Source organism: Canis lupus, chromosome 8 (assembly GCF_048164855.1).
Source record: "Canis lupus baileyi chromosome 8, mCanLup2.hap1, whole genome shotgun sequence".
Lineage (NCBI taxonomy): Eukaryota > Metazoa > Chordata > Mammalia > Carnivora > Canidae > Canis > Canis lupus.
Genome location: NC_132845.1, coordinates 52,806,895 through 52,823,578, shown reverse-complemented (window position 1 = coordinate 52,823,578; position 16,684 = coordinate 52,806,895). Strand labels below are relative to the sequence as shown.

The window sequence follows — 16,684 nt, the reverse complement described above, 5'->3', positions numbered from 1 at the left end:
GCAACAGAAATGTCTTGAGAATGTGTTGGAAGAAATGTACTGTCATTGATAACGTTTTTGTGTTTCAAGACATGCATAATACTCTGAATGTCTTGCCACCTGGCTGAGTGATGCCTTTGAGAGCCACACTCGTTTGTGTGTGTTTGTGTGTGTGTGTGTGTGTGTGTGTGTGTGTTTGGTATACTCAGAAAGTCTCTGCTCCCTCCTCCACTCCAGCTACTGTTCAACAATCACACCTATGTGCTGTCCATATAAACACCCAGAAATGAACCTCTGGGGCCAGCTCCTGATTGCCTGTGGTTACCACCCTAGGAAGGGATGGGTAAGTGAGCAGGACTTGCAGGTGGCCTTCATGTTACTGGAGAGAGCCTCTCATCCCACCACCCCTCCTGGGCTCCCTAGAGCTAATAATCACAAGGACAGTAGCACCATGTTCTTAGACCTCTTTCAAAGTTTTGTCTAAAAGTTTTCAGTACATTAGTCTCTTGACAAATTGATGAACTATGAATTGTCTTCATGCACACTGATTTGCAGCAAACTAGCCTAAAATTCTGAAACCTTGCATTGGCTTCAGGCAATGCTGTGAGCAGAGTGGGACCTCTGCACACACATGCTTCAGCTCATCTACTGGGCTCAGTGGCTAAGCACATCCTGACTGACCCAGAAAGGACCATTTACCTACTGTCTGTAGCCCTCATAGAGCAGAAGACCTGTCCGTCTTCTCCATTCCTCTTGCTCTTCTGGCAGCAGAGCCTCCCCACCAGTAGTGCAGTACTTCAGGGTAGGAAACTTGAGACTTAAAGGAAAGTGAAGTGACAATAGAACTTGTGGTCAAGCCTTGGGTGCTCTGCCCCAGGCCCAGAGTGCTAAGAACTCAGAGCCTTGTCATCTGGATCATTTGCGCTTCTGCTTACTCACATTCTTACTTGCCTATTGGGCAATTTGCTGGTGGTCAAAGCCAAGCCAAGTGGTCACTCACTTTCTGTCAGTTCATGTTAATTCTTCTGACAAGGGGTGGTGGTGGTGGTGAGGCTAATGGGTTTGGATCAGAGGTTTGGGTCAAAATTGGAAGTTGACATAAAATGTTGGCAAAGACTTTTTTTTTATCAGACCTTGCCTTCACATTCTCTATGGCTAAGAGGGGTATTTAATAAACCATAATGTGGTGGGGGTTAAGGCCTCAAGAGCATGTTGGGATGATAACAGAACTGCACCGTCACCTATGAAGAGTAGGGTCATGTGCTTTGAAGGGCTTTTGTATTTCGGAGAAGAGAATGCAAGTTACAGGGTGGAAATGAATTGCTTAGGACATCAAAGAAGACTGAGATGAGTGTGGGAAAAGAGAGAAGAGTTGCAGACAGTGGCCCCAAGAGAAGAAATTTCAGGGAGAGCAGAAAAGTCAGCCATGAACATTTGTAGTAGGTACATTGTATGATGCAAATCCTCTTCTTCATTTTTCCTCATAACATTTTCTGTAACTAATAAAAAAAAACACAAAATAATGATGGGTTCCCTGAAGGACATGGGAAAAGTGATTAAGGTCTGAGTACCAGGTGGCCTGGGGCTGAGCCAGGTGAGCTCTTGAGGATAAGAGAGGTAGCAGACGTCTGGTTCACCTTCTTATCCTTGTCACCCTGTCCTGTTACATACAGAGTCAGAATCAGGGACGGGAGGGATGGTTTCACTGAGGGTATCTTCCTCATTCTTCTGCTGCTTTATCCAAAGTAGATAAAATGGGGAGAGTCTCTGATGAAGTAATTAGGTATGCTTTGGTCAGATTTTTACTGAGCTTGGAGAGAGATAATCAACTGGGGAATGTTTCAAAAAGTAGCCTAACATGATCTTTGAAATACAGATGGAAACAGAATCCAACCAGCTTGAGGCTTTATGAATAAAATCAAGTTGTGTTTCAGAGTTAGCTTCTTAAGTGTAGTCACAGAATCCTTAATATTTTAATTCTATATTTAAGATATGTTACTCTGAATTTTTTTTCACTTTTTAAACTTTTTATTTTGAGATTATTGTAGGTACATATGCAATTTTATGCAGTAATTACAGACATTCCATACATTCATCATCTAGTTTCCCTTACTAATGACATTTTGCATAGCTATAGTGTAGTATCACAGGTAGGAAGCTGACAAAGATATAATCCATCAACTTTATTCAGATTTCACCAGTTTTACATTCATGTGTGTGTGTGTGTTTAATTTAAGCATTTATCAATGTAGATTTGTGTGAACACCACTATGGCCAAGTTACAGAATTTCGTCGCAAGGATCCTCCTGCTACCCCTATATATTCACAGCCACCTCTTTCCTCTGCCTCTCCCTAACTCCTGAAAACCACAAATCTGTTCTCCATTTCTGTAATTTTGTCATTTAAAAAAATGTTTTATAAATGGAACCACAGTACGAAGTCTTCCGAAACTGGCTTTTTTCCACTCCATGTAATTTCCTTGAGATCCCTCCAAGTATGTGTCAATGGTCCATTCCTTTCTATTGCTGAGTAATATTCCATGGTGTGGATGACTGAGTTTAGTTTTTTTTTTTTTTTGACTCATTAATGCCACCATCATTTACTCAGATTTGTTATTATTTTAATGATGGTGATTTTGTTTATTTTGTTTTTTTTTTAATTTATTTTTTATTGGTGTTCAATTTACTAACATACAGAATAACACCCAGTGCCCGTCACCCATTCACTCCCACCCCCCGCCCTCCTCCCCTTCTACCACCCCTAGTTCGTTTCCCAGAGTTAGCAGTCTTTACGTTCTGTCTCACTTTCTGATATTTCCCACTCATTTCTTCTCCCTTCCCTTATATTCCCTTTCACTATTATTTATATTCCCCAAATGAATGAGAACATATAATGTTTGTCCTTCTCCGACTGACTTACTTCACTCAGCATAATACCCTTCAGTTCCATCCACGTTGAAGCAAATGGTGGGTATTTGTCATTTCTAATAGCTGAGTAATATTCCATTGTATACATAAACCACATCTTCTTTATCCATTCATCTTTCGTTGGACACCGAGGCTCCTTCCACAGTTTGGCTATCGTGGCCATTGCTGCTATAAACATCGGGGTGCAGGTGTCCCGGCGTTTCATTGCATTTGTATCTTTGGGGTAATTCCCCAACAGTGCAATTGCTGGGTCGTAGGGCAGGTATATTTTTAACTGTTTGAGGAACCTCCACACAGTTTTCCAGAGTGGCTGCACCAGTTCACATTCCCACCAACAGTGTAAGAGGGTTCCCTTTTCTCCGCATCCTCCCCAACATTTGTTGTTTCCTGCCTTGTTAATTTTCCCCATTCTCACTGGTGTGAGGTGGTATCTCATTGTAGTTTTGATTTGTATTTCCCTGATGGCAAGTGATGCAGAGCATTTTCTCATATGCATGTTGGCCATGTCTATGTCTTCCTCTGTGAGATTTCTGTTCATGTCTTTTGCCCATTTCATGATTGGATTGTTTGTTTCTTTGGTGTTGAGTTTAATAAGTTCTTTATAGATCTTGGAAACTAGCCCTTTATCTGATATGTCATTTGCAAATATCTTCTCCCATTCTGTAGGTTGTCTTTGAGTTTTGTTGACTGTATCCTTTGCTGTGCAAAAGCTTCTTATCTTGATGAAGTCCCAATAGTTCATTTTTGCTTTTGTTTCTTTTGCCTTCGTGGATGTATCTTGCAAGAAGTTACTGTGGCCGAGTTCAAAAAGGGTGTTGCCTGTGTTCTTCTCTAGGATTTTGATGGAATCTTGTCTCACGTTTAGATCTTTCATCCATTTTGAGTTTATCTTTGTGTATGGTGAAAGAGAGTGGTCTAGTTTCATTCTTCTGCATGTGGATGTCCAATTTTCCCAGCACCATTTATTGAAGAGACTGTCTTTCTTCCAATGGATAGTCTTTCCTCCTTTATCGAATATTAGTTGCCCATAAAGTTCAGGGTCCACTTCTGGATTCTCTATTCTGTTCCACTGATCTATGTGTCTGTTTTTGTGCCAGTACCACACTGTCTTGATGACCACAGCTTTGTAGTACAACCTGAAATCTGGCATTGTGATGCCCCCAGATATGGTTTTATTTTTTAAAATTCCCCTGGCTATTCGGGGTCTTTTCTGATTCCACACAAATCTTAAAATAATTTGTTCTAACTCTCTGAAGAAAGTCCATGGTATTTTGATAGGGATTGCATTAAACGTGTATATTGCCCTGGGTAACATTGACATTTTCACAATATTAATTCTGCCAATCCATGAGCATGGAATATTTTTCCATCTCTTTGTGTCTTCCTCAATTTCTTTCAGAAGTGTTCTATAGTTTTGAGGGTATAGATCCTTTACATCTTTGGTTAGGTTTATTCCTAGGTATCTTATGCTTTTGGGTGCAATTGTAAATGGGATTGACTCCTTAATTTCTCTTTCTTCAGTCTCATTGTTAGTGTATAGAAATGCCACTGACTTCTGGGCATTGATTTTGTATCCTGCCACGCTACCGAATTGCTGTATGAGTTCTAGCAATCTTGGGGTGGAGACTTTTGGGTTTTCTATGTAGAGTATCATGTCATCGGCGAAGAGGGAGAGTTTGACTTCTTCTTTGCCAATTTGAATGCCTTTAATGTCTTTTTGTTGTCTGATTGCTGAGGCTAGGACTTCCAGTACTATGCTGAACAGCAGTGGTGAGAGTGGACATCCCTGTCTTGTTCCTGATCTTAGGGGAAAGGCTCCTAGTGCTTCCCCATTGAGAATGATATTTGCTGTGGGTTTTTCGTAGATGGCTTTTAAGATGTCGAGGAATGTTCCCTCTATCCCTACACTCTGAAGAGTTTTGATCAGGAATGGATGCTGTATTTTGTCAAATGCTTTCTCTGCATCCAATGAGAGGATCATATGGTTCTTGGTTTTTCTCTTGCTGATATGATGAATCACATTGATTGTTTTACAGGTGTTGAACCAGCCTTGTGTCCCGGGAATAAATCCTACTCGGTCATGGTGAATAATTTTCTTAATGTACTGTTGGATTCTATTGGCCAGTATCTTGTTGAGAATTTTTGCATCCATGTTCATCAGGGATATTGGTCTGTAATTCTCCTTTTTGGTGGGGTCTTTGTCTGGCTTTGGAATTAAGGTGATGCTGGCTTCATAGAACGAATTTGGAAGTACTCCATCTCTTTCTATCTTTCCAAACAGCTTTAGGAGAATAGGTATGGTTTCTTCTTTAAACGTTTGATAAAATTCCCCTGGGAAGCCATCTGGCCCTGGACTCTTGTGTCTTGGGAGGTTTTTGATGACTGCTTCAATTTCCTCCCTGGTTATTGGCCTGTTCAGATTTTCTATTTCTTCCTGTTCCAGTTTTGGTAGTTTGTGGCTTTCCAGGAATGCGTCCATTTCTACTAGATTGCCTAATTTATTGGCATATAGCTGTTCATAATATGTTTTTAAAATCGTTTGTATTTCCTTGGTGTTGGTAGTGATCTCTCCTTTCTCATTCATGATTTTATTAATTTGTTACTCTGAATTTTGAAGTACTTATTTTAATCTGAGACTCTTTAAAAGATACATAAATGCCCATAAGTTTCAAAGAGTAGCTATCCATTTGGCTAAAATTAACTCGAAAATATTGGGAAATGTAAAAATAAAACTATATAGTAAGGTAACACTCTGCATCTTTCAGATTGACCAGAATTAAACACTATGACAATAACAAATATTAGCAATGTTTGGAACAATGGGAATTCTCCTACTTTGCTAGTGGGAGCACAGACTGATTCAATACTTTGAGAATCACACGGTAAAATGTAGTGTCAGTGTGAACTAGCAATTCCTTTTCCAGAAAAAATGCTACAGAAATGCATGTTTATATATACCAGAGTACACATGCAAGAATTCAATGCAGCATTAATCACTAAAGTCCCCCAATGAAAACTTTCCAAGTGTCCATTGATGGTAGAACTGATTAAAACATGCCATTTTTTCATACAATGGGATATTACACAGCAATGAAAATTAACTATAGCAACATGTAACAACACAGACATATCTTAAAAACATAATGCTGATACTGCAGAATGGTATATGATTACATATATAAAGTTCAAAGGCAAGTAAAATATAATAGTTTGTATAGGGAAATTTCCTTAAGCTATAAGGGAAAATGAGGAAATAAAACACCATAAAAGTCAAGACAGTAAATTCCTTTAGAGGAGATAGAGAGCCACGAAGAGATCTCTGGGGTGTGGGCAATATTCTACTTTTGTGACTCAGGTGAGTGGTGGCACAGTTTTATTTTCAATAATTCATTAATCTATACATTTACATCTTATGCATTTTCCTGTATATTCATCTTTTCATAAGAAAAGATATTTTAAAAAGAATAAACTGCAATGTTGCAAGGCTCACTGAGTGTTTCATTTGGATCTCAGTCTTGCTTTAATGAGCTAATTACCAACACTTCTCTCTCTCTTTCTCTCTCTTTCTCTCTCTCTCTCACACACACATGCACACAAAGAACCCCAGTTAAAAATCGATGATGGTACATTGGATTCCTTAAATTCCTACCCAAAGATTGTTTTGACCAGCCACCACCACTTTTACTATACCTGGTAGAAGTGTGCTATAGAATCATTCGATATGCGGCTGGTGCAGCAAGGCACTGGGTGATGGGGTATTTGAACAACATCTAGAAAATGAAGGGAAGGAACTTTACTTTTATAGTCAAGATGTAAAATATAACATAGGAGTGCATATATCCTTTTGAAATAGTGTTTTCATGTTATTTGGCTAAATAGGAGTGCAATTACTGAATCATATGGTAGTTTTATTTCTAATTTTTTGCAGAACCGCCATACTGTGTTCCTCAGTGGCTGCACCAGCTTGCATTCCCACCAGACAGTGTACCAGATTTCCTTTTTATCTATATCCTCACCAACACTCGTTGTTTCTTCTGTTCTTGATTTTAGCCATTCTGACAAGGGTGAGGTGATGTCTCATTGTGGTTTTGATTTGTATTTCCCTGATGATGAGTGATAAGCATCTTTTTGTGTGTCTGTTGGCTATCTGTATGTCTTCTTTAGAAAAATGTCTGCTCATGTCTTCTGCCAATTTTCAATTGGATTATTTGGAGGGGTTTTTTTGTGTTGAATTATATGGAGAGTACGTTTTTAATTTAACATTCTTTGTTTTAATCAGTATCTCTCATCCTCAATAAGAGAAATTGAAGCTAAAAGTGTTATTGTTAAAACTTCAGAAAGGTAACAAGTGAAAAATAAATCAAAATAAACTTCCAAATGCTGGTGTGTATGTGTGTAAATTTGTAGAATTAATACTTTGAAATCATTCAAGCTTAAAACACACTGAGACTTTGGGGACACTCATGGAGTGGAGGTGAGGAGGGGAAAGGTGGATTGGATTCAGTGTTCCTTGTGCAGCTTTAACCCTCAGGGACTGGCAGATTGTGTACAGTAAATAATGATGGAGAGGTAGATGTTGACATGAGGCAGGGAAGGAGAAATGGGAAATATAATCTGACATGCTGGAGGGATCATCAGATGGACTTGAGGGAGATAAATGAGGGGAAATTTGCATGGAAGGAGAAGACTAGACTTAAGGCATAGTTTTGAGAGCCCCCCAAATGGATGTGCATGCAGGTGAAATGGAAGTAGAGGAGATTGTTTAGAAGGAAGAGGAAAGGTGAGGGCAGACCCTTGGAGGACTGAAGTATTCAGAAGTAAGCTGGGTGAAGAGGATGTGGCTGCAGTAAGCAGAAAATGTTCTATAGAGGAGTTTGATACTAAGGGAGGAACAATAGGGTTAGTCCAGTGTGCACCAGAGTGCAAGGAAGGTATTTTTTAGGATGGGGAATGTTGAATGTGTTTACAGACTAAGGGAGCAGAGTTAGTGAAGAGTAAGAGGTTGAAAATATGGGAGAAAATATTTAATAGATTAAAGATTAATGAAGAGGGGCAAAGTGAGAGATTAAAAATATGGGAGAAAAGGTTTAATGGATAAAAGATTAATGAGAACAGCTCCTAACAGAAGGACAGAGAAAAAGAATAGGCTTTCCAGACTAAACATTGAAAGGTAGAGGGGCAGGTCTGCCTCTGAGATGGAAAACAAAGGTGTGCATAGAGATCCAAAGAGCATTTTCAGGTGAAGGGAAAGTACAGGAAGGGGGTTCACGTGGGTGACTTATCACCAAGCACCACTGCTTGCTGTATGCCTCCTGTATGCCATCTCAGAGCTAAGATCTTCACACACTTCATCTATACCATCTTATTTTATATTCCAACAACTTTGTGATATGCTAATTATTAAAACTCCCATTTTACAGATGAAGAACGTGAGGCTCAGAGTAGCAAGGAAACCACAAATAAATGTTAAACATGGGATAAGAAACTAGATGTGTCATTTTCCAAGGGCTCTGTTTTTAAACATTTCATTAAATTGAGCAATATCACCATCACACACACACACACACACACACACACACACACACACTACACACCAGCTACCTAGCTCTGGCAGATTCAGGATCCAGGGTACGTGACCTTGCTCTGATTTCTTTAATTTCTTAAAATGTGTTGTCAGGGTCCCAAGTCCACAAAATCTGATGCATAGGTGTGGGGAAGGACTTGGAATCTGTATTTTCTTCAAAGTTTCATCCAATGTGATTCTGATACAGTGAAGAATTCAGTGCTCTATACTTTGAGAAAACCAGAACCAGGTTTATATAATGCTTATAGGACCTTTTGTTAAATAAAATATTTCTCAGCAGGGCCCAGCTTTTGAGTTTGAAACACGAGTTTCTTCTAAGAGTTTGTTGATACCAGAAGGTTGGTCTTCTTACCTGTTCAATGATCATGGGGTCAAACTGGGACAGATGATGGCTGAAGATTGTAGCCGCTGCTGTCCATGGTTCCAGCACACAACCCCAGACAGCCAAAACCCAGCCTGAGTCCGAAAAGCACCAGAAGATATCAAATGTCTTGAGTTGCAGTAATTTCCTGCTAACTCCAAAATACAGTAGTCTCAGCTATGAGAGGATGTGATCAAGGGCTGGGGACTCTGGTTTTCAGGTGGTGACCCACCGCTCATTCTCAGCACATGTGGTTTGAGTGGGTCTCCAGACACACTCCCATGCTAGGTCCCTAGAGTATGCCAAATCCTATTTCGTGATCATGTGTGCCTTCATCTGGTATAGTTATAATGCTCCTTAAGGCTGGGAATATGGGGACAAAATCTGTAGCTTCTTTCTTGGATTTGACTCTGTTACTGATATAGTCCTAAGTAATGCTGGCAGCCATTTGGGGATAACAAGAGATTAGCCTTTCTGAGAAGAGCATCAAAAGATATCAGAAACAGAGCTGACAGGTGGAGAGACAAAAACTGAATCCAGAGACTCTGTAGCTATGTCTGAAGCCAAACCCTGGAGTTTCCTGCCTCGTGATTCAATAAATTCCTTTATTTACTTTTTAGCTTAAAGAAGTTTAGATTGGGATGTCTGTCATTTGTGATGGAGAAAGAGAAAGAGAAAGAAAGAGAAAATGAAAGAGAAAGGGAGAGACAGGGAGATAGGGAGAGGTAGAGAGAGGGAGAGAGAGGGAGAAGACTTAATTTTTTTGTCAGTTAACATATTTTATTTATTTATTTTTAATAATAAATTTATTTTTGTGTTCAATTTGCAAACATAAGGAATAACATCCAGTGTTCATCCTGTCAAGTGCCTACCTCAGTGCCCACCACCCAGTCACCCCTACCCCCCGCCCTCCTCCCCTTCCACCACCCCTAGTTAGTTTCCCAGAGTTAATTTTTAATTCCCCAACTTGGCAAGGACCAGAAACAAGTAGACAATAGGCAAAAATTGGAAGGTGGAGTGGATAAGGGTTTTCATTTCTCTACCCTACCTTACTGCTTCTGTAGGACCTCTGTGTGTATAACTCCTTAAGAAAACACAACCCTCCCATTAGCAGGCCATGGCTTTAAAGAACTTTACTATTAATACGAAAGGGATTTGAAAAACAACCCAATCTCCCTTATCCCAGCTCTCTTAGGATTGTGGCTCACCCACAAGACATGACTAGCTAGGAGGATCTCAGCTTCAGACCCAACTACCCACTGAACATCTCTTCTGGAGTATCCCTGAGGCACTTCAAACCCAGCAGATCCTAATCTTTCCTAATTCCCGTGGACTAACTCTCCTCCAGTGTTCTTTGTATTTCAGTGAATGCCATTACTGTCCATGAAACTGTCTAAGCCCAAAATCTGAGAGTTGGCCTTGCCCCTCTCTTATCTTCCACATCTAGACAACAGATCCTGTCCATTTTATCTCCTAAAATCTCAAATATTTAAACTTCTTTAATGTTTCTGGCACCTTTTCCAAGCCACCACCATTTTGAATTATTCTAAGACCTTCTAGCTGGCCATTCTATCTTTTTCCAACACATTCTCTATCTTGCAGCCACATAATCTTTTCCTTTTAAAAAATAATTTTTTGAGAGAGAGAGAGAGAGAGAGAGAGTGTGTGTGTGTGTGTGTGTGTTTGTATGTGTAGGGGCAGGGGGCGGGAGAAGCAGAGGCTGAGGGACAGAATCTCAAGCAGAATGCTCAATGCAGAGCCCACAATGGGGCTCTATCTCAGGACCCCAGATTGTGACCCGAGCCGAAATCAAGAGTCAGACACAGAACAGACTAAGCCACCCAGGTACCCCCACAGTGATCTTTTCAAAACACAATCTGATTAGGGCTTTCCTTTGCTATTACTCCAATACCTCCAATCTCTATACCAAGGCCCACAAGATCCTGCATGATCTGGGTCCTGCTCACTTTCCCAACTCTTGTCTATCCCTTACCCTATACCCTGAGAACCAGCTATCCTTGTCTCTATAGTTTGATAAATGCTACTTTTTATGTCTTTGTGCCTTTGCTCTTGCTATTCAGACTGCACAGAAAGCCTCCCTCTTCTTCCCACCCCCATTCCTCCAGGGTCTTGCTATTCAGTTGTTATCATTGTATAACTTTGCATCATCACAGATAACCGTGGTCCACCAAAAACCTTGACTTCCCTCTGGTCTGGTTAATAAGTTAGAAAACTTATTAACAAAACTTGTTCTTGTCTGAATATTACTATCTGGGGATGGGGCAGAGGGGAGAAAATAGGCTTAGTTTAAATTTGATTAAGAGATTAACCCAAGGCTACAGCTTCAGCCTCTAAGATTGTTTTAGGTTAGGGGCAATGGCTTGGTGTGTCTTGGTTCTAGGTATTATTTTCCCTAACAGTTCATGATGGGGTAACTCTAAATTTCACTTGTCCATATTGGGGAGAGGAAAGGATCTGTCACTTCAAGTGAAATTGTTAAAACATTCTGTCTTTCCTCACCAAACTCTGAGTCCACTGACATGGACACAATGACTTTCTTACATACCTCCTGTCAAGGTGCAGGACCTAAATGTCCCCTCTTTGTCATCAGAGCCTCTGTCAGCAAAAAGTAAGGATTCCCAGCATTTAACTCTCAGACTCTCATCAGACTGAACCAAATAGCACAAAAGGGAGAAACAAGATGGAGTCAATTCTGCTTAGAGCTCTTTTCCCAACCCACATGTACACACACACACACACACACACACACACACACACACACACTGCCCCAGATATGTGTCCCAGCCCATAAATCAATGCTTTCATTCCTACCTTGAAGGGAAAGAGGATTGCAAGGCAAGTCCATGATTGTGTTTCACCATCTTGGGTAAGCCTGTGGTCTCACTGGTGAAGAAGATGGCCCTTAGGTCCAGTGTCTTTGACTTAATACAGGTGTAATTTGGGGATGTTGATATGCCAAGGGATTCAATACAAAAGGAGAGAAGTCATATTTACTGCTTTTCCATCCCCGGAGAAGCAAAAGAAACAATATGGGGCTTGGAGTCAGAAAACTGGAGGTTTCTAATACTGGAGGGAAAACTGGTTCTCCCACAATGAGGAATCAAACAGAGTTTGAAAGTGAGTTGGATAAGTAGATTGACATTTCTTCATTTAAAAAAGGGGTGGAGGAATAAAGTGGGTTATTTTACATGTAACAAGCACTGAAATAGTACTTCCAGGCAATACTCCAAATGATTTACAAATAAGAACTCATTCAACATTCAAAGCAACCCTAATAGGCGAATACTGCTCTTATTGTTCACATTATGTGGATGAGAAAATTGAGGCTCAGAAGACATGTATTCATTAAATGGTCCAGCCAGTATTCAAATTCACTCAGTCTGATCCTCAGACTGTGCTCATAATCACACTGTTAAGCTTTTTTTCTACAGGAACCAGTTTTATAGGAATTTCACCCCATAACCTTGGCAATGAAGGGTAGGGAAGAGAAAATGAGGATGCACATTTGCCCCTGTGTAAGCTTGAGATGGTAGGTAGAATCTGTAGGGTCCCCCAGTGTGCCTAATTCTTGGAGGCTTCTCCTAGACTGGGAGTCTCTCGAGCCTATACCTATTATAAATGCAAGTTCCCTATGGTGTTTGATCAGCAAATGATCCCAAGGCTGCAGGACACACTGGCTCTTGCTGTAAAATGATATCGTATTGACTTTTTGGCAATTTGAGGGAGTTTTAGAGAATACTCTTTATTTACACCATTTTCTTCTAATTGACTTTAAAATCCAGTGTAAGATATGACTTCAGTATGATATTTGCCTTTTGAGGCTGAAGTAAAGGACTTTAAAAACTGAGGGGTTACTTTAAGAAAAGAAACCCGGTGTGGTTTGTGGGTTATATGATTTTCATATATCTGAAGGCTTACCGAATCAGAATTTCGGAGGTGGAAGTGGTCTTTCTTACCTTCAATACTCTAAAGGTATGCAGTCCCTAAAAGATGGAAAGTGTTTTCTCCCCCAAGCTGCCTGCCAGCAACAGGCTCAATTTTCTTGCAGTATCAGGTTTTCCCTTAAAAATTCAACCCTTAATCTTTCATTCAACCTCTTCATATATTTACTTTTTATATAAGCATAATATTTCAGTTTCCCTACCTACAAGAAAGACACAACACAACAACTCTCTGACTTTATACATCTCCTTTGCATAGGGGTGATTATACTTTAGTGACAGAGGTGTGGAAGTTCAGTACCCTCATTTTACAAATAAAGCAATTGCACTCAAGAAAGGGGAAGGAACTGATTTGGAACACACCAAATCAGTAGCATAACTGGGAAAAGGTTTCTGGGACACCTGGGTGGCTCAGTGGTTGAGCAGCTGCTTTTGGCTCAGGGCGTGATCCCATGGTCTCGGGATCGAGTCCCACATTGGGCTCCCTGCAGGGAGCCTGCTTCTCCCTCTGCCTATGTTGCTGCCTGCCTCTCTCTGTGTGTCTCTCATGCATAAATATATAAAATCTTTAAAAAAGGTTTCTGCCATCAGACCTGGTGAGCCGCCTCCCACTAATTGTCTACCAGCACTTGGGAGCAAATGGCCTTCTCCTGCCTTTCCTTGGAAAGCATATTCATCAGAACAGAAACTCACTTCATCTATGATCGTAAGTCCAGCCACCCTTAATGGCTATGGTCAGACCCTGGGAGCTTTGTTTTCAGAGCAGACACTCAGAAGCTAGAGAATCCACCTCTGGGGCAAAGGTATCTATGGTCACAATGCCCTTGGCTTTAGACACTTGTAATTGGTAGAGAATGTCCTTGGCCTTTATCTGGGTGGTTCCTGGTATGAAGATTATTCCTGGGAATGAAAAAGGAACTTTTGGGTTTCAGGCCTGGCTTATCTACATAGAAATCCACTAGCCTCTTGCCGTGCAAAGTATGGTCCATGGACCAGCATCATTAGTACACAAAATCTCATGCCCCATCCCAAGCCTACCAAGTCAGAATCTTCCCTTGAACATGATGGCCAACGGATTCCTATGCACATTGAAATTTGAAAAGCCTGCCCTAATATTTTCTACTCTATATGGATCTAGCCAGTAGACAGGTGGATCCTAGTTTATACAGGATCTGGGACTATGGACAGTGTCCCTGACATCAGGATTAGCTACATCCCTGTCTCCATTTTTCTCCTCTCATTTCCTTCTCTGTCTGGGCCTTATATAATCTTGAATCGTCTCTCTTTCCCTCACTTTTCATATCTAAATTTAACTACATTATCTTTTGAACTTCGTACTACCCCTTCCATTTTCAATCACCTGCTTTCCCTTCTTCCATCTTCTATCACCAACAATTAGTTCAAGTCTTCATATGGCCCTATTAGGTTCTAATCTCTCCACCAGATGCCTTATCCTGAGTCTTCCTCCTACCCAACTTCCATATTATTTTCTGTTCAGGTTCTATAGAACCCGACTTTTCCCCTTCCACTTTTCTTCTCTTCACCAGCACCTTTACCTTCCCAGGAAAACATCATACTTTCCACCCAACACTGAAGGCACTGCCCACCCTCCATCTTTCTCTCCTGAAAATCTATTCTCTTTTTCAAGATAGCTATTCTTCATAAAGCTTCTCCTGACTCTTAAGTCTTTGCGTGTGCTATGCCCATTCTTGCAATTCCCTTCCTTTGCTTCTATCCTTTAATTCTGCCTCTCCCAGAGGGCTCAGCTCATGTCTTGAGTTTCCCATGGGCCATCTCTTAGCTCTAAGAGGACATGGCTTCTCTATACTCTCTATACTTGCCATTGCTGTTAATTCTTGATTCCACATGACCTTGACGGATTAATCTAGTATTTTATTAGTGAGAGAATATATGAACACGCATTACAAAGTAATTCAAAAAACAGCCCATAAGTCCCACACCAATTCTAAATTATACAGATAAATAGATTGGCAATTAAAAAGGGAAGGAAAATATCTATAGGAGGATACTTTTTTTTATTTTTTTTATTTTTTTATAGGAGAATACTAATAAATATAGAAAGAATAATAGAAGTAGAAAATTTTTACATAAAACCACCATAATAATATTCAATTCCACCAAGAATCATCAATGGATTCTCAAGTCACAGGGTAAAAGACAGTTGGGGAACAGGATATTCACATAATCTCATAAGTATTACAGCATAGATTACTTACTAATTACAAAGGGAAAAGGTAAAAAAGCAAAACAAAACAAAGGGAAAAGGTGCCTTACAAAGGTAAATATCACTGATGGTAGGACAAACCAACTTGATGTATCTCCTGATGTAAAGCATGAGATAAGCAAATTGTCCTTTTAGTACTCCAACTAAAAGTGTTTAACTGAATATAATCCTGAGGAAAGAGTCAGAAATACAAATATTGTGGCACCTTCTGCGAAACAACTGGCTTAGACATTTCCAAAACTTGTTCATGCAGAAAAGTCTAGATTGAACGAGACTGAGGAGGTGTGACAACTTAACACAATGCATGATCCTCTATTGGATTTTGGATTCAAATAAAAAAAGACACTACTGGGACAATTAAAGAATTTTGACTATGGATGTATCAGTGATAGATGTCTTGTATGACAACTCTGTTGTGGTTAGGTCAGGAGAATGTCTTGGATCAATGCAGATGCATACTCCAGTGTTTATGGATGGTTTTCTGGTGTTTATGAATGTCCCAATGTCTGCAACCGATACTTAAATGATTAAGTGTAGGAGAGATTCAAAATGTTAACAACTGATAGATCTTTTTCTTTCTTTCTTTCTTTACTTAAATTCAATTAATTAACATATAATGTATTATTAGTTTCAGAGGTAGAATTCAGTGATTCATTAGTCATATATAACACCCAGTGCTCATTACCTGATGGATCTTTAAAAACAAGGAATGAGACTGTGCAGGAGAAAGTGTGTGTGTGTGTGTGGATGAATTAGAGAGTTATGACATTGTGTTTGAAGGTGTGTAAATATGAGAGAGAGAGAGAGAGAGAAGGGGAGAGAGAGAAGGAGTAAAAGAGTATTTGAGAGAATCTGAGAAAGACAAAGACTGTGCAGAATTTAAAAACATGGTAGGGAATATTAATATTTCAGGACCAATGAACTCTAGACCCGACCTAAATCTATTGGGGTCTCTTTGAGTCACTGACCTTCTCAGGTACACCCTATGGTCACTAGCCACCACTCACGCACACGGGGCAGGATCAAGGCTAGATGGTCTCCCTGATGTAGGCCACAGGTCTGGGTAAGAACGTTGGCTGCACAGTGGGATAAGTCTGCTTTCTCTCTGAAACTCCACTTCAGTTTATCCCCTTGGTTATTCACACACCACAGGGCTGGGTTTGGACCTCTCTTGCCCTCCTGGTCAAGATCATATACCAAGTGTTACTTTCTACTTTAAAGAAAAGGGCCACTTACCTCACCAATCTACTACCATAGACACATTTCAGTGAAAGTGTAGCTCAAGGACTGAGATCCCATTTTAATGCATTTATAGAACCATAAGAAGTTGGGGATAGAGTGTATGATCCAGTCAACTTCTTCTGGTCTACCGTCACCACCTCCTCTTAAGTCACATAAAATCATGAATAGCCTTCATGGTACCTATTAACGCCTTAAAATTTCATTCCCCCATGTGTCTGTCTCAGTTTCATATGGACAATAGGTTCTCCTCTGTGCCTGTTTTCTCATCTATGAAATGGGTACATCTCTCACCTATGAAATGGGTGCAATACTTCTTAGAAAGCAGTAAAGTTTAAATTCATTATTTAAAGAGATAAAGTGTACATATACATACACATATCACAT

General features: G+C 40.1%; 1 protein-coding gene across 1 annotated transcript in view; it reads right to left on the bottom strand.

Moving 5' to 3' along the window:
* ACSM1 (acyl-CoA synthetase medium chain family member 1) overlaps positions 1-16,475 on the bottom strand; it is a 28,462-nt gene extending 11,987 nt beyond the window's left edge. The window contains 8 exon segments of the mRNA XM_072837685.1: positions 679-796; positions 6,597-6,676; positions 8,843-9,002; positions 11,684-11,824; positions 13,507-13,579; positions 13,582-13,713; positions 16,027-16,237; positions 16,470-16,475. Coding sequence (XP_072693786.1) covers positions 679-796; positions 6,597-6,676; positions 8,843-9,002; positions 11,684-11,824; positions 13,507-13,579; positions 13,582-13,713; positions 16,027-16,237; positions 16,470-16,475 — 921 coding nt within the window.
* Positions 16,476-16,684: the final 209 nt, after the last annotated feature.